Source organism: Takifugu rubripes, chromosome 13 (genome assembly GCF_901000725.2).
Source record: "Takifugu rubripes chromosome 13, fTakRub1.2, whole genome shotgun sequence".
NCBI classification, from domain to species: domain Eukaryota; kingdom Metazoa; phylum Chordata; class Actinopteri; order Tetraodontiformes; family Tetraodontidae; genus Takifugu; species Takifugu rubripes.
The window spans coordinates 13194285-13220393 of record NC_042297.1 but is presented as its reverse complement, the minus strand read 5'-3'; the positions used below and the strand labels follow the sequence as shown (position 1 = coordinate 13220393).

Here is a 26109-nt window from a genome sequence, read left to right as displayed (position 1 = left end):
ACAAAACAAAAGCGATGTTTAGATTCGGGTCTGCAGCCTCTTCATTTGCATACCCCTGTATTTAGCTTTATTCATAGTTTTTAGTGTATTCCAAATATTCACAGTTGTTTAGAAGTGCAGACTGGACCAGGAGCCCATCACTTAATACTTTTTATAGTTGCAATTTTTCTGCCTTTATGGTAACATTTTGTGTGAAACCCAACCCAATTATTGTGGGAGTTAACTGCATTATGACTGAGGTAATCAGCGGCAGATTGCTTTAAAACACTTTAGTGAGACTGCAGAATACTTCACCAGCTGGTGGTTCGCTGCTGCGCATTGCCTAGCGCCCACAGCCCTCCAGGCTCATAAGTATTCTGATACAGGCGGGGTGATATTCATTCAGGACCGAGGCGCACCGCATCAACAGCAACCCAGAGAGCCGTAAAGTTAAATTAAAAAAATACATCTCCGGTGGTCTGGAACATTATTAACAGCAGTCCATGTGCCTGTGCGCCCTGCTGTGCAGCAGAAAGTGAACGCGCCCTGGCGAACATTCGCGCGTTTAAACTATACAGGAAAATAAGTAGAGGGGGAGAAAGTTGGCCAGGCGAGGAGTAGGATAACGGGAAAGCGCAATGTGCGATTCCGTTCCTTCCCAGGGGGGCACGGCGAAGTCCTCACACGGAAAACCACCACTGGATTTGCAGCTGTCGGAAATTGGTCCTGGCGCACCCGACGTGGAGCCGCCGGCGCGCAACGACGGACGCAAAATGCCAGCAGACGCCACCGCCAACAGCGAGGTCCCCCCCGCCTACCTCCACCCGTACTCAGCTCACCCCCGGATGTCTTTTCGGATGTCAGTGTACAGCACCGGGGTCCGACCGGTCCTCACCCGCGCCTACATCCAGGGACGCGTGTACAACTTTCTGGAAAGGCCGTCTGGCTGGAAATGCCTCCTGTATCACTTCACAGTGTGAGTGTTTTTACTTCCATAATCGCCCACATCCGGTGGGTATTCAAGGGCATAATTGCAACTCCACGATCCTAATTAAATCGGGAGTTAATTGTGCATGTAGATTATTGGAAACACTCGGAACAAAGCGCTGTTAATCCTGTGAATTTTCGGAAGATACAGCACAGATATCACAACACAAGCCCCTCAAGGAATATCAAAGGGGAATTTTTTGTCTCAGCCAGCTATTGGAGATTAGAAACACCGTATAATTTCATCACAGAAGAAGCTCAGACAAAACATGTCCTCGCAGGAGTCGCAGGAGGAATATTAGGCACACATGGGAGGCTATTTTCACCCAGAATTTAATTTTCCCTGTTTTTTCCACACAGTGCAACAAAAATAACAAAACAGTCAAACCCATCCAACTTCTTCCTGTCAGGACAGCAGGACAATGTGTGACAGGAGCGATATGTAAACTTTATAGGGTCTCAGGTAACGTAAGAGTGACCGGACATAATCCTGTCACCTGTTTGATCAAGAAATCGTCACACACTAAAAAAAATCTAAAGCTTTATATTTGACAGTGAAGAACATCCATGTTGGACTTCTGAAGCACAAGTATAGGAATGTGAAATAGGCCCGTGATCCTCAGCCTTCTTGCTAGCACTGATAACAGGCAGCTAAACTTGGCTGTGTGTGTGTGTGTGTGAGCTGTTGTAGAAGCGGTCCAGCCTGGCGCTGCCACCCTTTGACCTAACAGTGTTTGAGGGATGGAATGGCTCCACATTTATTTTAGTCAGGTTAGAATTTGGAGAGGGAATCAAATGCACATCCATACGGAGGGTAAAAGGAAAACCAGTGATGGTGAGCCCTGCAGAATCCCAGTAAAACCCAGTCTGCACGAAATTATCCCACATTCAGTCTTAGAGCACAAATGACGTATCTTGATTTGTCGTGTCTCATGACAACATGAGAAACATGCGGTTTTCAGCGTCTTTTGTGTGTTTTCAGGCCGATATTTGCAATCAACTTGATCTTTGAACGCAGCTTCCTCTTTGCACGCTTGGCTGTCTGATTTGGTCCGTTCAGATCATTCAGGAGGAAATAAAAAGTTTAGAGTTCATGAAACAATGGAGGGGGAGGGGGATCCATGGGTCTGATTGTTGTTTCTGACCTTGTTAGGATTCGGGGAGTTTAAATCTTCTCAAATCTCTCTCTCACTTCAGCCCAGTACAGATAAAAACATCACCCAGAATGGGAGGCTGCCTCTGAATTGATCCACAATGGTGGTAACTTCAGTCCACAGCCAGAGTCTGTACAAACAGGGCACGCAAAGTTCAAGGTAACCTTTACCAATGAACCACAAAGAGCTTCAAATCACACTTTCAACTGACATATAGGCAGTGAAAGAGGGACTTGAAGCCAATTGTTGCAAATTCTCTCTGTTGTGGAATCCACGTGAACGATAAAAAAAAAAGAAATTGCTACTTTGAGGTCAGTTCAGTACTTTGTGGGAGAAAAGCAGCATAGAACAAGCGCGGCCTTATCACTGACCCAGAACACCGACGTCAGAGCGGCCCAAGGACTTATCAGAGGTAGCCTTGTGAGTGCATGTTTGCACATCGGCGTGTTTTCTGCTTGTGTGGTTATACAGAACGCTTACAGGGACTGCGGTCAAAACTGGAAAGCACTGCCTGGTTGTCTGGAAGTGAATGCATTTAATAAAGTATGAAGACGGTCTGCAGCACGCAACGGCCAGTCATTAAATTCATTTCAAATCAAAGATGAGGCCGATCAGCGCCCGTTATCCGAAAGCTCCTCGGCTTTCATCGTCACTCTCTCAACATGGGAGGTCGGACTTTTAGTGGAGCACCCGGCCAAGGTCATTTGTTAGTGACCACCTTCCATCTCCAGGCTGTTTACCCTGTAGATGCCACAGTGTGTGCGGTGTAAGAGAGTTCATAACCCGTTTCTGTCTCGCTTCAGTACAATTAAAGCACAACCATCTATCATCTCATGAAATCTATCCCACAGCTCTTTTGTGTTTTGTTTTTTTTTGCTCTGGCACACTGTTCATCGCTGTAGAGGATTTCACGTCGGTGATCCAAATGAGCGTAAATGAGCACCAAACAAGCTGTTTGATGACAGGAGCCAGGAACATTGAAATGAGTGTCGCTCCTGTACTTGTGGACGGTACTTCTGTCCCCCCACCATGTGTCTGCATTCAGCATAGTGCGGGAGAATCGGCCCATCAATAATAGATATGACCACTGCTTTGAGCTTTTGTTTGGATGCCTACGTAGCCGAGCCAATGCATTATTTTGTTTGTTGCAGCTGTCAGCTCACCGGAGCAGCAGGAGGGGGGAACATGATGGTGCAGTTAGTACAAAGGGACTGACGAGTCAGATTGGATCAAAAGTGAAGCAGGAGTGCATGCTCGGTATGCTGAGCGTGCACTCTGCTTCTGAGGAATGGACCGACTCGGACCCCCCTCACGTTTGTCTGCGCTCCTCCTGATTCTCCTTTTCTTTAAAAAAAAACAAACCTTCCTCCGTCAGGCCTGAACTTTTGTGCATTTTGCGCTTCGGCGTCTTGCTCCTCTGATGTGTTCCGTTTCACGCCAGCAGCAGATGGCGGATGTCACTTTGCAGGACTGACAGAAGCAAACTGACGGAGCCACCTCCGCTCTGTTCGCTCCGCTCATTCAGACTGGGAGCTGCTGCTTTGTTGAACCATGACACACCGGTCCGTCTTCCCTGAGCAATTTGCTCTCGTCTGCCTTTTATCTGTGTTGACGTGTGGCAGGCATGTTCAAGAACCCGGGTGTGCTAGCTTGAAAGTGTGTATTTGGATTCCTGGCTGGTTTTCAATAAACCCAGGACGTACCTCGTCCTGATAAAGACCTTCATGGTGCAGAGCCTGACTGGAAACTAGCACTCCCTTATAGGTGCCATTATAGTCAGTTGTTTTTTTGATGAATTCAAATTGTTTTTATGTAACATTATGATTATGGCAACCTTTGATGGTTTCATTTCTTTTTGTGACTTTGTTGAGGACAGTCCTGCGCAAGCTCGTGCACAGGTTATTTTTACACAATACTTGTGGAATGAATCCTTGTGCACATTCACTTGGTGAAAAACCAAACCTTTGTTACTTCATTCATTTTTTGAAGGCCATTACAAAGACAAGGACAGACACCAGAAGCTCGCCTCTGATGGTGGCAGCAGCTCCGTAGTCCTGTTCTGGGATAAATGGCATGAAACAGTGTTAATGGCGTCTAACGTTTACCAGGGTGAGGAAGCATCTTCACCTATACGCCCGTTGGTTCTGCCCTCCTGACTCTCCTCATCCGCCTGATTTAATAGGATTTCTTCTACATGAATCTTCTATTATGAAGAATTAAAACTGTGTGTACGTGTGTGTACATCTAGCACGTTTGTCACTTTATTCCATTTTTATTTCACATTGTGTAACTTGTGATGCAACTGTGTTTTTTTCCCACTGCCAAGGGAGGAGGTTACGTGGCAGCCGGCATTTGTCTGTTAGCAAAATAATTCGAAAAGTTCTTGATTTGATTTTAATGAAATTTTCAGAAAGGTTGCAACTTTTGAATGGCTGATTAAATTTAGGTGATGTTCCGGATGTCATTATGAGCAACGCCACTGGGCTTTGATGGTTTTCTTGCATGACTCCTGGAAAATTCTGCTTTGATTAATCAAGATGAACATTTGCTGCATTTTACCTCCTGCAGGTTTCTCATTGTTCTGGCATGTCTGATCCTCAGCGTTCTGTCCACCATCGACCAGTACCAGTCCCTGTCGCAGACAACGCTCTTCTGGGTGGTGAGTGTTCCATTCACCTGGGATAGGTATTAGTCCATCTAAATCAGGAATTAATGGGGCAGCATACGGGGGTTTTGTGATTTGCTTGTGGAGTTTTCACCTTCTCTCTGTGTTCCTTTGGGTTTTTTCCAGCCTCTCCATACATCCCACAGTCCAAACACATGCTCAGGATGACAAATTGTTCCTTAGTGTGAGTGAGTGGGTCAGTTGTGTGTGTACCCTGCAATGAACTGTCTGTTTTCTAGCCTGCTGCTCAGCTGCTCCAGGGATAGTTTTTTAGTTCCCCCTGTGACCTGGACTGGGAGACAGACCCAGTTAAGGTGGATGATGGAAACCAACAATGTCGCTGAAGTATGAAAAAATCGGGCTGAACACATGATAACTGTTAAATGATTCTGAAAACCCAGTGGTTGCAGGGCATCTTGTCCTTCTCAGTCTGTTCTTTACATGCTTTGGTACCTCATTATAGGAGAGAAGAGCATGCTCAGGAAATAAACAACTGCGTGTCCCTCATTGTCCTCATCACAGTTGAACCATGTAAGATCCCATATTTCCAAAAGCATCGGTTTGTTATCAAACGTTAGACACTTTCTAAACTTCGGATCTATAGACATCATTTAAAATGGAATAAGACCTGAAAACCTACACTATAAATTGTTTACAGTAAAGAAAAGAGCAATACGTATAGTGAATAGTGTTGGCTTTTACAATCATACCCATTTTTTTTTATTTCTAATGTCAAACAAACTTCAATTCCGACACCTGGTGGATCAAAAAACAGCATTAGTCATGTACAAAGCTTGAAATAACCTACATCCTCCCAACATGCAAACTTTGTTTAGAGAAAGAAAGGGGGGGTTATGCCCTCACAGGCAAACTCAGCTGGAAACAACCCAGCTATAACACTCTTATACAAAACAGACTGGAAGTTAGGGAATACACAGCTAGATGAATATGAATATAGCAAGAATGTGTTGACATTTTTAAACATGGTGATAAAACGATGATAGATCAGTGTACACGTGCCTACATAAACACTAGTAAGTGTTTATGTAACAGCTGCTGTTTGTCATACCTTTAGGATAATAAATCCAAATGGTATGAACAGATTTTAATGACATTTTCGGGAAATGTTAATAATGAGCCAGAAAAGAGCTCATTACATTTTGGTGATACTTCTGATTCCAGATGGTCTTTTACCTTTGATTGTCTAAAGATTAAATCCAAGAGAGATCGATCGTATCAAGCGTTATACACACATTTTATATAAGCTAAGGCTTCTGGCCATATTCTTTGATTGTGAGCAAAATTTACAGAATGCCAAATAATTTTTCTTTTCTATTTCCATGTAGAATGTAAATGTAAGTGAGTCTCTTGTATTACAGTAGACATCCTGTTGTGACTGTGTGTCCGAATGTGTGTCTCAAGAAAACATCCTGAAAGGGACAGAGTGCACCAGTCCCATCCAGTGGGCCCATGTATCCATGGCAACAGCAGTAATTAGAGAAAGAGGGCCAGACAGTACTTGAAGCATGACGAAGTAAAACACATGCATCATAATCCTCCATTATTTGTCCTCTGAACTGAATTTACACCAGTGGAGGAACAAAAAAACCACAGTGTTCATAATTATTGGTTGAGATTGTCATAAAATTGATCCTTAATTGTTAAACTAGATACGGGACATGTACAATGACATGTGAAATATACTTTCTAATTGCATAATGATGAGGTCGATAAACAAACATTATTGTTATTCCGAACACACAGTGCAGCAGAGCTGCAACTCTTTTTTCTGAACATTCAGGATCTGCTCTTGTGCCTGGACAGACTCCAGCAGAGCTAAAACATGGCTGACAAGCCCCAGAATCAACTCAGGAAATGTGATTATATTTCTCTGAGTCACTGATTTTGGTCTCATTAACACCTACGGCTTCTGACTCCTCTGTCTTTCTTTTCGGACTCTGAAGCTGCAGCTCAGCAGCCTGATTTAAAGCTGTGTTTACACAGCGAAAGCAGAGGTTGACATAATCGTGAAACCAGCGTAATCTCCGGTCTTTTTAAAAAATATATTATGCTGTATTTCCATTGACATTAAGACTGAACTACACGATTAGGTCGATAATCTTGTGATGCGCAAAGTTTGTTACCATGAGATAACATAGTACTAGTTGATGTGGAGATAAAGGTATAAAAACAGCTGTAATTTGGGTAATCTTTGTTTTGCTACGATACTTGTCTGAATATCTGGTAAAAGGTGCTTGGGATTGAAAAATTGAGAAAAAAAAGTAAGAATTCTGTTGGGGGAGAAAGTTGGCTTTTAGTGATTTCAATAAAAGTTCAGAAAAAGAAGAATAAAATTCACAAAGGGTAACAATTGATGTGAGTCTGCATAGGTCATCTCAACTGATCAAGATTCCCAGTTTAGTTATACATCTGTAAATGGAGAAGTCACGCAAAAACAAGCACAACAATGTAAACAAACAAGTAAAATGAAGATCTCTCATCAGGAAATCCAATATTTCACAAGCAAAATGCACATGTTGTCCTCCAACAGGACTGTCGACACTGCAGTTTGTTTCTGCCTCAGATATCTTCCTCCGGCTAAATTCTCCATTCTGTCTATTTTTGGGTGTCATCAACAAACAGGAGTAACTATGATATCTGAAACAATTGGAGTTGGACTTAAACAGGTTTATTTCAACCTGATCGACACCATATATTAATATTTGTTGGCTTAGAGGTGCTTCTGCGACAATCAAAAGCAAAAAATAAAATCAAGAGCCTGCGCTGGATATTTGAAAACCAATTTCATGCGTTGATTGACCTGAAGGTTTCCTCACAAAAACAGTTTAGTTACACTTGAAAGGGTTTTTTCCCCCCTTCCCCCATTTTTTAACAGACATTTTCAGTGCCATGCAGACCCATGAGGACCAAAGCTCTTCCCTTGGAATCAATAGTAAATGCGGCAAAGTTAACTCCAGAACACTCGCCGCTGAGCACCGGAGCTGTTTGCACAAGGGACAAATCGCTGGGGCTCAAACAAAAGACGCCCAAAGAAAGGATAAAACGTCTCAGGGATTTTCTTTAAGGACGGACAGAAGTGTGTCACGAGTGACCAGGATCAGGAGATGAAGTGGTCGTGGTGTTTCTTGACCCAGAGAATTACCACCCCCGCCCGACAGATTCGTCGAGAGTTAGAGCCATAATTCTGTCAACAGCAGCCGCAACCATAGAATATTTTACAGCAAAAAAAAACATTTTTCAGGCTTCAGTTTGCCCTCTGGCGATGCTTAATCTTTCTATTCTTTTTTTCCCCGACGCAGATAATGAATAATTGCTGTGCCGCTAACCTTATCAAGATCACAAACATCCATCTCTTCTCCTCTGGGTCCCGGCAGCCTGCGTCTGTTCTGCGCTGCCTAGTTTAGATTTGCTCTGACCCTGCTGCCTTTCCAGCCTCTCCTCCCTAACTTGGAAGCATCTTTTTTGTCATATACTTTTTTTCAACTCGCACGTCCAAGGTCAGCAGAGCTGCGTCGGAGAGGCAGCAGTGACCCGCCATGTTTGGGTATTTGGCTGAATGTTTGGCGGTTTGCCCAAAGGATTCACTTTGTCGGCCTGCGTTTTTTTTTTTTGGCGGGGGGGGGGGGTCAGAAGGACTTAAAGGTATTACAGAATAATGTCAGGGAGGCAATGAGAGGCCTAATGTAAAGTTCCTTCCTGGAATGAGAGGATGAAAAAGGCTGAGTGGATATCTGGGGAGGATGCAGAAAGAGGGTGCAAACTGTGGGCAGATCATTTAAAACACTAATGGATCCAGGTCAGAATGTGTTTTAAAGGGAGGATCCTCCAGTGGGGGAGGCGACCGGGTAAATTGCCATGTTTGTACTCTCCCAGTTCTGTTTTCTGAGAGGGTGAGGTGAGAGAAAGGTGATGGTTGTGAGGAGGAGATATGGGAGTCACAGCAGGAAGGCTGGAACAACACTTGTTCTTTGGCAGAGAACGATATTTCTCCACTCTTGAATTTTTAAAATAATTTGTGGCTGTGAGCTGTTTGGGAAACAGTTTTGACTGGAGATCTACTTAGTCACGGACATGCACACTGAATCAAAGTGGATGGTTTGGATTCCAAAAGAGGAAACCCAAAATGAACAAAAGAGAAACACTGTAAAAACTACTAAGACAACAAAAACACCAAAAAGGGCAGTTTTCATGTCTCATTCAGGGGCAAATATCTTAAATCAGGCTCAGATGTGTGTTTTCAGCTGTTGTTGTGGATGCAGGAATGATGCAGGAATGTTTCTTTCCCATGCACCACTACGGGCACTGCTCTTAGCATTTATTACCTTGCTATTATTTACTGTTGATAATAAAACCCACAAAGTCTTTGGGATGTCAGGGTGAGACATTTCTTCTTAAATATATACATTGTTTGCCAATAGAAAATGGTGCTTTGAAATGCTCCAGCATGAAAGAATATCTGGAAAATCCACATCAATGTTTTATTAAAGCTTGTTCTTCAGATCACTTGTTACACCTTGATAATGAAATCCTCACTGAATAAATCAAGACAATCCTGTCAGACCTGAACACAATATTTGTCTTCGCTGTACCAGAGGAACAAATTGTTGATGCTCTGAGTAAATCAAACAAGTTCCTGAAGGAGTAGGAAAATGTAAAATGTGTATTGTACAAAATCAAGGTCCCAATGGACAAAAATGTATTTAAATAAACGATCATATTTAAAAAGTTATTTTAGTTAAGATGTTTATATGCGTATTAAACTGCAATGCAAAGACCCTGATTCCTTTTCAGAGGCTCTACAGACGCAAGTCACTTAACTCAGAGGTTCGTTAAAGAAGTTGCTTAGATGCCAGTTCATCAATGTGCATTCTTTGGTTCAGCTGTTTGCTTGTATTGATTTAAAAAAGCAAAAAACAAAATCAATTTATCCTGAAGGATCACAGGAAGAGACTTCCAACAAATTAGCTGTTAATGAAGGAGGCTTGAGTGGTTTGTTGGCTTCGTGTTGAGCAATAGGCAAGTGCTGATTCTGCCAGTTTTATTAAATTTCGGGCAACCCCCCCCCCCCCAAAAAAAAAGAATAAAAATAAATAAATAACAAAAAATAACAATAAGGAAAAGAGGGAATCCTGATTCTCCGGAAACAGAGGAAAGCGCGAGCAGAAGCAGACACACAAATGTGTCCCAATGACACGACAGGATGATAAACAACAGTTATCCGCATCTTTATGGGCTGTTTTCTTTCATCCTGATGTTAATTTTTTCTGTTGTTTCTCAGCCTCATGTAAATTTTGCAGGCAAAATGAAGAATTACATCGTCATATGGTGCAAATTAAACTGTGATAAATGGCATTTCTGTGGAAATAATCAATACTCCTTAATGTATTGCTGTTGAATTAAAGCGCACTTTGCTGAAGCAGCTGTTCAGGTGCTGGCTGACCCTCTCCAGCATTACACCGGTGAGATTCTTTTCCTCTGGCCCCTCATCTGTCTCCATCTCCTTCTTTCATGTCTTTGGCAGGAGATCGTCCTTGTGGTGTTCTTCGGTATGGAGTATTTTATCCGTCTCTGGTCAGCCGGCTGCCGCAGTAAATATGTCGGCGTCTGGGGTCGGCTGCGCTTTGCCAGGAAGCCGATATCCATTATAGGTGGGGAGACAGTTCCCTCATACCCGCACAAGCAGACGTCTCAGTCACTTCCCACACAGTGTATTTAAACATCGTCTTTAATACGCACTTAGCTGCCACCCAAATGAAATGTCTTCGACAAATTTGCCATGAAATTAAAACTGTCACTGCAATATTTCCCTGGCTACCTTATTATTTTCCTTATTCTTTAAAAGGGAAACATCAAATGTTTTTATATGCAGCAATAAATGTCAGAATGAATATTATCGTCAACCCCTCTAACCTCGGTGGATTTGTACCGTGCGTTTTAATGAAAAATGATCACTTTCAAGTAATGGAAAACCATCCATTTTTGTGGAAGCTCCTTTCTTTGGCATATTCTGAATTTCTAAATGTGGCTATTATTAGCAGTAGAACTGGTATTACTAATATTATTAATACTGTTGTTATTATATTCTAACAACTGATAAGCTCCGAAAATCATCATGCAACCAGATGATATGGATATAATGTTGTATCTATATTGTAATTTTTAGGACAGTTTTCAGCCATTTTGATGTTTTCCGTGTTATTAATATCCCCCTTTGTCAACACAGACCTGATTGTAGTTGTTGCCTCAGTGATTGTGCTCTCAGTGGGCTCCAAAGGCCAGGTCTTCGCTACCTCTGCTGTCAGGTAAGAGCACCTCTTTAATACACAATAATTCTTTCTGTTGTTGTCAGTGACATAGACATATTACCCTGAGGATCTATAAGCCCATTATTCTGGAGGAAAATGTAGCACAGCCATTGAAATCAGAGATCAAAGGTCAAAGGTTCAGGATGAACTGCTTAACAGTCAAGATCACTGGATCAATTTGTGTTTTCATGTTCCCTGATGTGGAAATAATACAAGTTTTTCTCACCTTGGTCCAATTTGGTGTAGGGCGGTCATGCAAAATCATTTTCATTAGCTCTTATTGAGCTTTGGTGGCTGTGGACGACTCCACAGACATGGATGCGTTCCCCAGAGTGACTGAGGCCTCTTAAACTAAAAGTCAAAAGGTTTAAGAGATGCTTTTAGTCAAATTATCTTCCAGTAAATTTCATATCTTTACAACTTTAGAAAGATACGAAGCACATAGTCCCACGGAAAAAATATAATAAAGCCGATATGGCAGGAAGTCTGAAAGCAACTGGTTCAGTGATCTATAAAAAGAGCTGAAGTCAACTCAGCCCAGTGTGAGCCAGGTGACACAAGAGCTGCTGTAATGTTCCGCCAGCTGAGTGGGAACAAAAACACCTGCAGCCCTAAAATGCTTTCTCAAAGGAACTGTCGTAGCCCAATCACTCACACAGTTTACATACCTGCCTACATGCAGGGACAGCGTCAGCCTTTAAACACTGGTATTTTCCAGAGGGATCCGCTTCCTGCAGATCCTGAGAATGCTCCACGTGGACCGGCAGGGTGGGACGTGGCGTCTCCTGGGCTCTGTCGTCTACATCCATCGGCAGGTGAACGCACTTTCCTTTACAACTATATTTAAAATAAAAACACGGCTTGGTGTTATTAGTCCGCTGGATGCTGCCTATAGAGAATTGATGTCCTCAACTTGCTGTTTTGGTTTTTGTTTTTTTACTGAAAGATGCAGAGTTACCACAGGGGAATGTACATAAAAAGAGAAAGAATGTTCATCATTCACCACGTAGCACGTTACAGTGTATTTCCCTCCAGAGCATCATTTGGCAACAAAGATGTCCATGATTACCTTCAGGGGTGATTGCGTGTCTTTGATATCGAAATAAAAACAATAATGAAGGTGACCATCATACAATGGCTGCCGCTCAGCCCCTACTGTGCCTCTTTCGAATTGGCCTCAGCCAAGGATCATATTTCTGGCCCTGAGATTGTTCATCAGCAGCGGGGGGAGTGCAGGCCTTCTTCTAAACAAGGTCGAAAGGGACCCTTGTGCAGCGGTTGCCACGCGTTCCTTGTTTTGCTTGAAGTTTCTTTATCGGAATCATTTTACAAACCAAACCACGTTTTTTTTCTTGTTGTCAGATGCATCATTTATCATCTGAATGACAAAAGAGAAGCTCCCGATAACCCGGGATGTTACAGCCATCTGTCAACTCCCGTTTTTATCGTATAAGGAAAATAGTCAAAATGTGCCATCCGCATCACGTAAAACAGAGGGAGAGGACATCCACAAGGGCCAGAATACGACTGGGATTGTCTGATATAGTCTAACTGGGGTCTCACCAGAAGCAGAGGTGTCTTTATTTGCATTACCCAGTTTGCTGTGAAGTGATGGGATGCCTCTGCGCACCGCTAACAGCCCTGGTGAAATATAGCACACCACCACTGAATAAGTGCTGGAGAAGGTCAAATTGCCATCAGCCAGCTGGATGCTAGTGAGCCATAACTCCCATAATTGTTCCTCGGGGAGTTCCTAACTGGTTAAGTCATCACGTCACATGATATTGCAGCCCTTCTGTGTACCCAGCTGGAGTTTAAAAGTAAATGGAGTTGCCTTCACTTCAATCACCATCCCGGCTATGTGGTACAACAGCGTCTTAGTACACACCAGGTAGCATTTTAGTGCTTTCGGCTTGTAAACACAATTTGCACAGTTATTTTTTTCCGGCTTTCAGAACGAATATATTCTGAATGTTTTCCAGGTCAGAGCAACAACAAAGCATGGAAATCCCTGTAAATCTGTGGAGGAGACAACGGAAAGATGTACCTAAATACATTAAACAACTGTCATTTCCAAGATGCTTTGACTGATAATTTGCATGTATTGCTGGAGGATGAAAGCATCATGGAATCACAGTCCTGGTTTGATGTGTACAAATTTTCCCTCTATTATGAATAAAATGTGTGCTCACCGGCTGCTTTATTAGGTCTACCCATTCAAGCGCTTGTTTACACACAATCAGCCCATCACATGGATGCAACTCAGTGAATTTTGGCATTTAAATGACTTTGAACGTGGCCTGGTTGTTGGTGCCAGACGGGCTGACTGCGATTCGTACAGTCTCAGTAAAACTGAACAACAGGAAGATTGAAAAATCTGAATATTGGCATAAACAACTTGAAAGCTTGGATCTGTCCTGCCTTGTCTCATTGGTTCAAGCTGATGGTCGTGGTGGCGCTGGTGGGAGGGATATTTTTCGGCACACTTTGGGCTCCTTAGTAAATGCCGCAGCCTACCAGAATATTGCTGCTGACCATGTCCGTCCCTTTATGGCCACAACGCACTCATGTTCTGATGGCTACTGCCAGCAGGATAATGCACCATGTCACAGAGCTCCTATCCTCAAACTGGTTTGTGGAACATGACCATGAGTTCCCTGAACTCCATCGGCCTCCACAGACACCAGAGCTCAGTCCAATAGATATCTTTGGGATGTGGTGGAACGGGAGCTGCACATCATAGATGTGCAGCCAACAAATCTGCAGCAACTTGGTGAACCTCTCGTGACAATATGGACCAAAATCTCTGAGGACTGTTTCCAACACCTTTATGAAAGAATGTTATGAAGAATTAAGGCGGTTCTGATGGCAAAAGAGAGTCCAACCGTTTATTGGCAAAGCTGTACCTAATAAAGTGGCCATGGAGTGTAAGATAGCATAATAATATTTCAAGGAAAGCAAAAATTCAGCTAGTTTCTAAATCAATCCTGCAAGTAAATGCTGCCGCTCTCTCTCATCGCCAGGCGTGACATTTTTGTGCCGAGACACGAATAAGAATTTGACTCATTGGGCAGGCAGTCCAGTTTAGTGTAGCTCCAGTGCTCTGAGCGGCTAAACACATTTTAAATCACGTAGTAGGTGAGAGCAAGGAGAACATTCACTTAAAGAGCTCTTCCACAAAGCGGTCGTCCAATTACAGTCAGGGAGGATTAGAGTCAAGCCCAATTAGACCCCCTGAACAAATCACAGGCATTTCCTCGATGAATCTGCAACATGAAGCTTGATTGTTCTTTTAAATAGTACACTGGGAGAGATAAGTAGTTTGGGTTTAAAGCTGAATCAAGGGTCCTGTGCTAATTAGTGATTGTCTTCCTCTTAGATCTCTGGTTTAAGCTCTGCTGGACTTGATTCCTTTTTAACTTCATAAAGAGGGATTTTAGTAGAAGTGGGTGCGGGAATAAAGGGGAATCCAATGGCCAAAAAATATAATTACAAAATGTAAAATTCTCCAGCAGTTTCAGACAATTTAATACAATCAAAGTATTGCAAATCAGCGTGACATGTTTTTCCCACCTGAGCATCAGATTGAGCCAAGTAAAGCCTTATTCACACCCCTTCAGACACCAAGCATCTAATTACTAAAAATAACCAGAACATAAGCATCCTCAGCATTTCAGAACATTGATTAAGAGTTAAGATTTCAACTCAATTAAGCTTGCAGATGTCAGTTTTCAGTGTAAATCGGTCAGAAAATGACAGAGTGCACATTTCAGACTGAAGCAGTGCCAAGACGTTCATTTAGACGAAGTAGCCAGACGCAATTGACTTCATTTTAAACCCCTCAGAAAGCACCGGGGATTAAAATACCCACAGCCTTTTGAGTCACATGTGCGACATCGCGTCGTGTTATCAACCCTTTCGATGTGTGTTTGAGTTCAGCAGCAGCCTCTGCCAGCCTTCCCTTACCTTCACTTCCGCATAATTCTTGCGGTCACAGCCTCTCTCCTTTCACAGCGGTGCTGTATATTTAGAGGGTTGAAACGTCAACCCATTTTCTACGCCCCGCTGTGGAGCTGCTGCAGCCTGCTGCAGGCTCCGGCGCCATTACAGGCCTGCTGCAGGTGCTGCAGCACCACATCAGGAGGAATGCCGGGAAAGACACGTGCGTCAGACGCGTCTTGTCCGTGCCAAAAGGAAATCACAATTTAAAGACTTTTAGGGAGCATGAATATTCAGATGTGAACTGCGTGGTGACTTTTTCGCATTCTCATTTCAGGAGCTGATAACGACATTATACATCGGCTTTCTGAGCCTGATCTTCTCCTCGTACTTTGTGTACCTGGCAGAGACGTATGCCATCAGCGGGGGCTCCACGGAGTTCCGAAACTATGCAGATGCCCTGTGGTGGGGAGTGGTAGGCATATGAGTGTGCGCTTGTTTGCCTAATATTAATTCCATACATGCTTATTAAAAATGCTCGTTTATGGGGAACATTTCTCATACATTCTAATAAGACTAGAGCTGCACAAATGAACATCGACAATACCATTAGAGGCTCTAATTTGATACCAAATTTAATATTCAAAGGCCAGTCAGATCTCCTTGCAGGGTCCGTAGATTGTCGGAGGTTGAAGAGACCGTGAAATGCCTCGACGCTTCGGCTTTAAGTTGAACAATGCCTTTGGGTGGCGCTAACTCTAGTCTATAAACTTCGGCCTATACTCTGGAGGCATCGTGATGGAGTGTCCCGAGCACCTTTGTGGACAAGGAGGTGCAGCATTTCAACTCTGATGCACTGACCCCAACCTGGGCACCTCGTTTGGTTCTTACTGCTTAGCCAAGGTTCATTGTTCCATGAGGCCTTCAGCTGTCTCAAAAGAAGGAAAGAGTTATTGTCATGTAAGGTTATCAAATACATCATCTATAATTGACCAAGTGCAGAGGCTAAAATTTAGCATACCAGCCCAACTAAAAACAAAACATTTACCACTTGAATATGTGATAAATTGCTAATTTATGACATTAAAGGTTTCTTTAGTGCCTTTCATACCAGTGTTATTATTTCATGGTAAATGCTGACTCGTTTTTTTAAGCAGCATTTGGGGGTGAAAGGTCAAATATAGACTGTTTTATCTGTACTACAGTCGTCTTAGTGGGAGTTGTGTGAAAGCCCCAGGGCACATCCAGTGGGCCGCTAATATAACAGAAAAATAACTAGTGTCGAGAATACACGATACAATTTTATTTTCAGACAATAAGTCACCTCCCACTCTGCTGCCTGGAAACTTCAGGGTTTTGATATTAAACAACACACACTCATGTGCACACATACACACACAAGCAACTCATAAAATGTTCAAGGTTTGCTTACTTACTATATTTTCACTGCACATTTTATCAGCCTTGGGACCTCTTTCCCATCCTCACCGTCTCTTAGTGTGTATGACGAGTATCAGAGGGATGGAAATTTAAAATGGAGATAAGATGCTACAGCAAAAGGCTCCAATTAGATTCTGTGCAACTCATCTGAGCCATTCTCTACCATCTTCTTCTCTCTACTCTTCCTTTGCTAGCTGACCCATGGCTCACCTCCTGGTGGGGAGCAGGACACTTTGCATTCCTTTAATTGTTTTCTACACTTTCACTGTTAGCCTTCTATCTATTGTACAGTGACATCTTTGGGAATGAAACCAGAACCCATTATCATATAATCCACATTAAAATTGAGAGAAAATGGTGGGGCTAAACTACATCTGATGGATCTGCATCCAAAAAACAAACATCTCCTCCCAATGGAGAGCGTGTCCAGGGTTTACCATGTTAAACACCCTTTTTTTAAAAACAAATTTGCTGGCATGATTTTCATTCTCATGTTCTTTTCAAAGGTCACAGTGACCACTATTGGGTACGGAGACAAGGTGCCACAGACCTGGATTGGAAAAACCATCGCGTCCTGTTTCTCAGTATTCGCCATCTCCTTCTTTGCTCTGCCTGCTGTAAGTAAAAAAAAAAGATGCTCACGCCGAGTGCGAGCAGCTTCCAGCCCTGGGTGCCTCACGCGTGCGCACGGTGCGACCCACTCTCAGTTTAGATGTTAGGCAAATGGAAACTGCAGATACACCCCGAAAGGAGGCTTCGTCAACACCACTGTAGGGTTAGTTGAATGAAAAGAGCAAATAGAAATGCGTGTGGCTCAGCTGAGTTTGCATTTAAATTGTCGTCAGGGAATATTTCACAGGTGGGAGGCAGAATGACAGAAGGCAGAATGACAGAAAGCCTTTATGTGCCCCATAATGGTCCGACTCTGGGCATCCATCCACATCTCTTCCATTGAATATTGTAGAGTTTAACATGATTTAAAACTTCAAAAACATTCACATTTTCTGAAATGGAGTTTGATGTATGAAGTTGAGACACTATAAAAGCTTTCATTAAAACTGTAGAAGAGCGAGTGGTTCTCATAATGTTATGTCTTAAGTACTGCCAGGACCTTGACAGGACACATAATGGGTTACACTTCACACTGTGGGTCGACTTGTTTATTAGAAGAGAGCATTTCATGGTATAAGTCGGAAACTTTAACATCAGAGAGGTGAGGTTTGATTGTATTTATCGCTCAGTGGGTTCATTTAGTTCAGTGCTATTGTGCATGAAATAAAAAATACTTCAGTGAAATGGAAAATATCTAGGAACCTTTCAAGTTTAATCTGTTGAAAATAAACTCTATATGCAGTATTATGCCTGAGGCACCATAGGTCAAAGAGTCACTATGTGCAACAAACTAATTAGTTGAAGTGATGTAATATTGAACAGCACATAATTCCTTCTTTTTAACTTTGTAGTTATCTAATCTTTTGGCTGTGCATGCTGCTGCCATTAGTGGTGTGTAATGAGCAGTAACTCCTCTTTGCCATTGTTCCTAGGGGATTTTAGGCTCGGGTTTTGCCCTGAAGGTGCAGCAGAAACAGAGGCAGAAGCACTTCAACAGACAGATCCCTGCAGCTGCGGGCCTCATTCAGGTATTTAAAATTCCACCAACACCCTGTGGAAGCCCTGGCGTTGTTATTCAGACCACCTCCTTTCATGTAAGCGTGCTAGCATTAAATGAGTCCTGTCCAGCCAACAAATCTCCATTTTCATGGCCCTCCAGACATCCTGGAGATGCTTCGCAGTGGAGAATTTAGATTCAGCCACGTACAAGATGTTTTTGCGGAAGAGATCCAACATCACTGCCTCCTCTCTGTCCAGCCCCAAGTCCAAGAAATCGGTTAGTGATGAGTTTACTTCGCTCCGGCTGCCTCTTATATTTGGTTTTACAGGATATTCTGCACAAACATGTAAAACCAACAGACCAGAAACCAGATCTGCAGTGTTGCGCCTGTAATTTGAAAAATGAGCATCACAAAGAGGTTTTTTTTTTAAATGTTGCCTTGGACAGACTGTTTCTTTGTGTGTTGTTGTCACATCATCTGTTAAACAAAAGAATAATGAGACAAGGTCAGAATGTAAGTTGTGTCTGCAGAAAATAATAACTGTAATAGCTAAAAATGACAATGTCATTGATTAAAAATAATTAAAGACGTAGTCTTAACATTGACAGCAGCATTAATAGTGAAAGAATTTTATAAATAATACAGTTCACTAAAAGAATTAACAGTGGCCAAAGTTTACAATACATTTAAAAACAATGTCAGCTCACATTTGATTATTTTAGGTCAATTTATACGAAACCATAGTATTAAGGGAAAAAACAACACACACCATGTTTCAATGCAGAAAAACATCATAATACGATATTTATTATTCAGCTCTGACCTAATGTAAAGAAAAGAAGTCAGTACACCGTTGAAGCATTACTTGCATACTTGCCAAGAGCCGTCTCCAGCAAATGTTTGGGATAATGATGAAGGTCATTTACTTTCAGTTCTGTCGTTGCCAGAGGCAGAAATTTCGACGTGAGCGGCAGATTTTCCTCACTCGATTTGTTCACAGAAACATATATATATATATATACTCCGTGTGTGTGTGTGTGTCTGCCTTCCATAACCAGCTTTAAACCTTGTGTGTCCTGTCTGAAAGCTATCGTAAGCGTTCCTACATGTTTGTGTTTCTCTGGCAGGTGAAGATAAAGAGGAAGCCAAAGAGCGCCGACCAGGACAACGGTCCAACTTCTCCCACAGTTCCCAGCATCACCTACGACTCAGTGTTCGACAGTGGGAGGGAGCTGAGCTCAGATGTTTACAGCACCGTGGGCACAGGTACTGTTTGCCTGGCCCGTCTCTGCTGCGTTAACATTCACGTTAATCGGCGTGAAAAAGGTTTTACATTGGGGAGAAAAGCACAGATGGGTGTTGGACATAAAAGGGGTGGTTGGTGTTAATCCTGATCACAAACACATCGGTACAAACAGCGAAATTCAGCGAGGAAACAGTGAAAAAAGATGTTTGGTTTAAGGTTCTCCTGAGTGTTTGTTGCCTCAGGAAGGCAGAAGTCCAAACAGTGCGGTTCTGACACCTCCCACAACACCCCAGCAGCTCTGATAGATCAATAGCTGAGGCCTGAGAATGTTTGAAGACAGCTACTCAAACTAAATATCCAAGTGTTACCTCAAGAGGTGCCGCACATCTCCATGAAGGCATGTTTGAAAATTGTTTCTGGCTTCAAAAGGGAATAAGTGGATTGGTGATCTAGCGGCAGAAAATAGATTCTCTTGACAAATGTTGTTGCCTTCGGTGCCGAGGCGGTTCTACGCCCAGTGAAGCGGTCTGACATGTGGATCCGGCAGGCGGAGCAGGTCACAGCAATCAGCAGCTTACATTGTTAGCGGTTCAAGGCCGAGTTCAGCGGCGAGTAATCAAGGCAATTAACGAAGCTGGCGAGGGGCTGAGGAGGCATTCAAGAGCAAACAAATGAAGCCTTGGATGCTCCAACTGGGTGATACATTAGACAATCTTACCTGTGACTGGGAGGACGGGGAGATAACGAGGGCACAACGAATGGATCCGCTGAGGAGGGAGTGGAAACAGCAGGAACATACTGGGGTAATAGCTGAGATCCCATAGCAGCCGAGAGGAAACAAACAGACTCTCAGATATAATCCACCAACATCCATCAACTGTCTGCAGGAGGCTCCTCCCCCCATATAAGCCCGGTCCTGCTCAAGGTTTCTTCCTGTTAAGACCTGTTAAAATAAAGATGAATTGAACTGAAAGGTACATGTATCAATCTGGTCTGGTACCAGCGCCCCCAGTATTAGGTCTAATACCAGTTTATCGTGCAGATGTGTCATTCAGCTTTGCCATTTTCATCATCTCAACCACTGAGGAATTGTTTCCTTCTGTGTAAGACGAAACAGATACATGTTGATTTCATTTCGGGAGGGTCAGAAATTCCCAGATTCTGTTAGCAGACAACCAAAAAAGGACATGGAGCTTGTTCATCGCACTCCCTGGAAGTATCTTGTGAATGAGGAGAGGAGACGAAGGCAGCCCCTGCCGTGATTTAGCCCAACGGTTTCTGTCACACGCTCTTCATTTACTGTCATTGACTGATGCCACAGCGTCTGTGAGTGGACGATTTTATTCCTTTCCCCACCGCTCGCCGCTCAGAGCGATGATGCAGAAAGTGCCTGTGCGCTCCTGGCTCAGAAAATAATCTGCACCATCACTAAATGTCACACTGTTCGCAAAGGTATCGTTGTAATTCAGCTGTCAAATGGAAGCACGGCTGTAACTACACAAGACTATATTACAGCCTGACTGTGGCCGGCGCTAAAACTTGGAGTCATGCTTTGCTGCTTCTTTAGCGTCGTAATATACGAAATTATACTGGATTGGCATTTTTATTCAAATCTATAATTAAGCGTAACTGGGTGTTTCTCAGCCCACCTTCACCAAATTTCCTTTCTTTTTTTCCTTTTCAACTGTGACATCAGCACACTTTTTGTTCATGGCTGAATTAGGTCTCCCTTGATGATGTCGCAGGCATTCAAACACACTATAGGAAACAGGCTTTTATACCTTTATGTAACTTCTTTTATCCTTGTCCCTGTTTTAAATCAAGGTCTTCACAATCAGAGATTCTTTTCACCAAGTCTGCAGTCATGTTCTTGATGTTCTTGACTTTCTGGTGGAGCCGCAACGTAAGAAAATGTCTTACCACGTGTGTCACCACGTGTGGTTTCGCAGTGTTCACTTAAGTTTAGTGTGGTTGATGAGCCAAAAATGGCCATCTTCTTGCCCCACATCACCCAACATCTCCTGGTTTTTCCTTCCACACCAGACCGCAGGCCGAGAACCCTTGTATTATATGAAATGGCGCAGCAGGTAAATACTGTTGTCAGGACCATTCCCACCCCCCTGTAATCTGTAAACTCAGGCTTTTCCAGCACACCCAGAGGAGCAGCCAAGTTATTAACAAGGCCCAAAACACCACAACACTTTAAATGGATCACATTCATTCAGTGGCCCCTCAGCTTGCATCAGAAGTGGGTAATTTTCTCAAAAAACGGCCAATCTGAGACTGTTAGTCTGAATCTGTGGCTGCAGCTGCCTCCACCTGAACCTGGCAAGAATTCACAGATCGCCCATTCCTAAATGAGGAAAAACAGCTGATATCTTGATGCACAAGGCCTCTGGCGCAGGTGCGGACGCCCGTGCTGAAACAGCGCCAAAAAAAGATAGTCTCTTTGTTTTAGCCCCTCAGGCCTTCCTCACTGTAGAGGTAAATTATGCTACTGGTTTTGCGGTTTCAATTTAGAGGCCAGTGTCACTTTTAATTGGTTCTCTGAAGGCAGCAGACACATTTGTTGATGTGCGGCGTACCAGACAGTCAATCTGTTTCCGGGACCCTGGAGCAGATGGTGGGTTTTAAAACCGGGCCTTGTCTGCGTGGATGGAGGCGATCCATCGGCTGGAGGTGCCGATGCTTACTGTAATTATAGCTGTCACATTGAATAGAGTCAGAGAATTGCAGTAGCTGAATTTGCTATATTGCTGTTTCTGATGTGCAGCTCTTCTTATTGCTGTCAAAGATTAAATGGAAATTAGCCCTCCTTTAGCATTAAACACACCAAGGTCATCACAGCGTAGCAGCGAGCCTTTCAAAGGTTTAGGTGTTGACCGCTGCTATACAGCATGCAGTTTCTACGGAGCCTTGTCACAGAAGCTGTTTAAAATTCTGAAGAATTGGGATCCATCTGTAGCCGCACAGCAGGAAATGCACGTTTTCCATGTTCAGCACGCTCCTGAACTAAGCTGCTGAGTTTGCCCGTCTGTCCTGGGATTTTTTTGTGTGTTTCTCCCGCGGCGCCTGATGACGAATCTCGCGGTTCCTGAAGCTATCAACATATCAACGCGCTGCGGGTTCTGTGCGGAGTGAGCGCGATTGTTCCGTGACTGCGTGGCTTCTCCCCCACGGATAGAGACCCCCAACTGCCTCTAAGTGAGACACACACGCGGTCATTTGTCTCTGTGTGTCGGTTTAGTGATAAACTGGAGAGCATTTCAGAGGGGATCCAAGGTCAGGTGGGGCAGGCAGCTACCAGTAGCCCACGGATGGATGGATGGATGGATGGATGGATGGATGGATGGATGGATGGATGGATGGGTGGGTGGGTGGGTGGATGGATGGATGGATGGGTGGGTGGGTGGGTGGATGGATGGATGGATGGATGGGTGGGTGGATGGGTGGGTGGGTGGATGAATGGGTGGGTGGGTGGATGGATGGATGGGTGGGTGGATGGATGGGTGGGTGGGTGGGTGGATGGATGGATGGATGATGGATGGATGGATGGATGGATGGATGGATGGATGGATGGATGGATGGATGGATGGATGGGTGGATGGATGGTGGGTGGATGGATGGATGGGTGGGTGGGTGGGTGGATGAATGGATGGGTGGGTGGGTGGATGGATGGATGGATGGATGGATGGATGGATGGATGGATGGATGGATGGATGGATGGATGGGTGGGTGGGTGGGTGGATGAATGAATGGATGGGTGGGTGGGTGGATGGATGGATGGATGGATGGATGGATGGGTGGGTGGATGGATGGATGGATGGATGGATGGATGGATGGATGGATGGATGGATGGTGGGTGGATGGATGGATGGATGGATGGGTGGGTGGGTGGGTGGATGAATGGGTGGGTGGGTGGAAGGATGGATGGGTGGGTGGATTGATGGATTCATGGATGGATGGACGGACAGACGGGTGGACGGGCGGGCGGATGGATGGATGGATGGATGGATGGATGGATGGATTCACAGATCTGTGATCAACATGCTGATGTTTGTGCTTGGGTTCATGTGTGCTTCAGATCTCCAGCAGTCGTGGACGTCTTTGAGCTCTCTCCAGTTTAGCTCGTCTCCTCCAGGTAACACCAGGAGTTTAAATCTATCTGCTCACTATGAACATCTGAATATTTGAATGTGACAGACGAATGTCTGATGAACATTAGCCACAAAGCTCAGATAAGTACGACATAATCAGCCCAGACTCCATGTCAGACTGGTGATTATGAAGCAAAAAAGATTAGATGTCATCTAATGTCCTAATCAAGGGCAACCCTAAAGATCTCGTGCATGTATGTGTGCACACAGTGAGGAGGTCTCCTGGTCTCCTGGACGTGCACGGCCACGATCCTCTCCGAAGAAACGCGAGCTTTGCCAATGACACGGAGCTGGAGTCGGAGCATCACAATCACCTGTTTCCTGCTGCCTCCCTCTCACAGTGAGTCCCCCCCCCCCACATACACACACACACACACACCTGTACCGTTTGCATGCCAGCGTCTCCAAACCTGCCCGTCACAGTCGTCGCAGCCCCTCCCACCCCAGAACTCCTTCCTCCTCTGCATTAATGACCCTCCATCAGGGAGGGGCACTTGTGGTTGCCGGGGCACTTTCGCGGCGAGAGGCTGAGATTGATATGAGCAAATGAGTGTTAAGTAACTGCCGTGTAATAGAAGTGCACAGTAAGTGAAACAAATGGAACGACGGCTTTGACCTGTGGGAGTCGGAGCGAGGACGCGGGCGGGGGCTGCGCGCTGGCAGCCGTCGCTTTACGCAGCGCCACATTAAATCCGCTCCTAAATGAAGTCATTATGAGACTCAACTGCTTGTTGCGTCCCCCGCGCGTCCCTATTTTCTATCTGCTGCCGTTGGTGCTGATTCTGGTGATTTCGCAATTTGCTGCATCTGCCTGTGACCGAAAAAATAAATAAATGTTCAAACCAACAAGCACAGCTGTGGGGGGAAAAAACCCCGCAGCAGATGTGCTGCAGGCAGGCGGAAGCTGATCCTCCTAAAAAAAAATTTTTCAACATCTCTAAATTGTTTGTTTCCGTCTCTTTATTCTGGAGAGGAGAAAGAGAAACGGCTGTTGGACTGGACGCTTCTTACTGTATATTTGTCTTCACACGTATTCAGACGAAGCTCAGATCAGAAGCAGAGTCACCTGATGTGTCTCCTGACCTCCAGGTTAACCAGAAATCGGGCTTTTCTTTGCCACTGCTTTGATTCCATAGTCGTTTTGTGACTGTTTGTTTTTGAAATAATTGTAAGTAGATCTGAAGAATACGTTGAGTTCAATCACATCGTCGTGCCACCGCGCGCTAAATTAACCGTCTGTCTTTCAACGTGCTAAAGCACAAATATACTAACTGTAACAGTGACAGAAAGAGAGAGAGAGAGAGAGAGTTCTTTTCAAAGTCCTTTCCTCTCATGTGGGTGTAATCCAGATTGCCAGTTATCATTGCAGAAGTTGGAGGTTCTTTGACAAGCTAACTAGGCTAACAACTGGGAGCTTTGTGTCTGGCAAACAGGCCCCAGTTGTTTTCCCTTCAGTGCCCCCTACCACAGGAAGGATAATTCAGCTTTTGTTTGCACAGTGTTCCACCTGGCTACGCTTCCAACGTGTCCCTGCTGCTTTACCTGACAGGTCACGACCTGTTTATTAAGTCCTGCCCTCGCAACATGCTGGCTGGTATTAGCTGGAGGCTGGACACACTCTGTCCAAAGGCCGCTTCCTAGAAAAATAAGAAAATTAGAAATATCAGCCAAAGTGCAGCGTCCCTGCAGACACGGTACACACAGCAACACACACCTCTAGTGCGGCAAAGATGCCTCAAACCTACTTTTGCATCTGGAAATATATTTAGAATGTGGGTGCAGCCTTACAGGCCCGAGCTTCCGCCGGTCGCGGAAAGGCCTGTTTCTGGTGAGATTCAGTTCCAGCGCATCAGACTTGTGAAGAGCAAAAGAAAAATAAAGTGATGAATCTCACGACACGTTCAGGCGCTTATACTGTATTAGCATGAATATGATGGACTTGTCAGTGAAAAACAAATTGATTTTCTTTTTGTTAAGGATGTTGCGCAAGCACCCCACTCAAGAATCAATATGTGAACTGAACAGAGAAGCACTTTATTGCCAAGTGTTAGATGAGGAGAAGATCAATATCATTCGGATCTGTAATGATTTTTATGACATTACAGCATAAATTTGATTTAAGGGGGAAGGAGATGTTTGTGCCGGAACCGCTTCGTCTCGCCAAATGTCTCTGTAAATGCGTTTGATTTTGTGCGCCTTTTTTCGAAAATGTGATTTTGGTTATAGCACCACCACCTGTGATGGAAATGGAGTTGTGTAATGATTCGCATGAGAACACATTAACATTTCACCATATAGGCTCCCACAGATCCAATTTGACAAAATGTTATGAAAGCTTCATCTGAAAATAAGCCTGTGAAAAGTCCATTATGCGAACCACGCTGACCTTGTTCACCTAACCGGACTTGACAAAGAGCGCACCGCTCCACTCACAGACTAATTCAATGCTTTTCCAGGGTAATGAAGCCGGGCGAATAGCTCTTCAATAATTCCCGCAAAATAACAATGGAGTCTAAATGGACTTACTCTCCCATCGAGCCTTTAATTTATTTATTTATCCGTCACGAAGAGCCTTCTCTAACAATCAGCCGTGTGGTCTTACC

At 44.0% G+C, this 26109-nt stretch overlaps 1 protein-coding gene across 3 annotated transcripts in view; it reads left to right on the top strand.

Moving 5' to 3' along the window:
• The first annotated feature begins 262 nt into the window (after positions 1 to 262).
• kcnq1.1 (potassium voltage-gated channel, KQT-like subfamily, member 1.1) overlaps positions 263 to 26109 on the top strand; it is a 28909-nt gene continuing 3062 nt past the window's right edge. The window contains exons 1-12 of one of the 3 annotated variants that reach the window (XR_003890623.1): positions 263 to 955; positions 4689 to 4779; positions 10328 to 10454; positions 11030 to 11108; positions 11830 to 11926; positions 15388 to 15525; positions 16997 to 17107; positions 18035 to 18130; positions 18262 to 18378; positions 19231 to 19369; positions 23434 to 23490; positions 23717 to 23846. Coding sequence is in view for 2 of the 3 variants with exons in the window: in XM_011610197.2 (XP_011608499.1) it covers positions 618 to 955; positions 4689 to 4779; positions 10328 to 10454; positions 11030 to 11108; positions 11830 to 11926; positions 15388 to 15525; positions 16997 to 17107; positions 18035 to 18130; positions 18262 to 18378; positions 19231 to 19369; positions 23434 to 23490; positions 23717 to 23846 (1520 nt within the window). In the remaining variant the exon portion in view is untranslated. The remainder of the gene's footprint in view (positions 956 to 4688; positions 4780 to 10327; positions 10455 to 11029; positions 11109 to 11829; positions 11927 to 15387; positions 15526 to 16996; positions 17108 to 18034; positions 18131 to 18261; positions 18379 to 19230; positions 19370 to 23433; positions 23491 to 23716; positions 23847 to 26109) is intronic. The other 2 variants (XM_029846761.1, XM_011610197.2) reach the window with 2 other exon arrangements.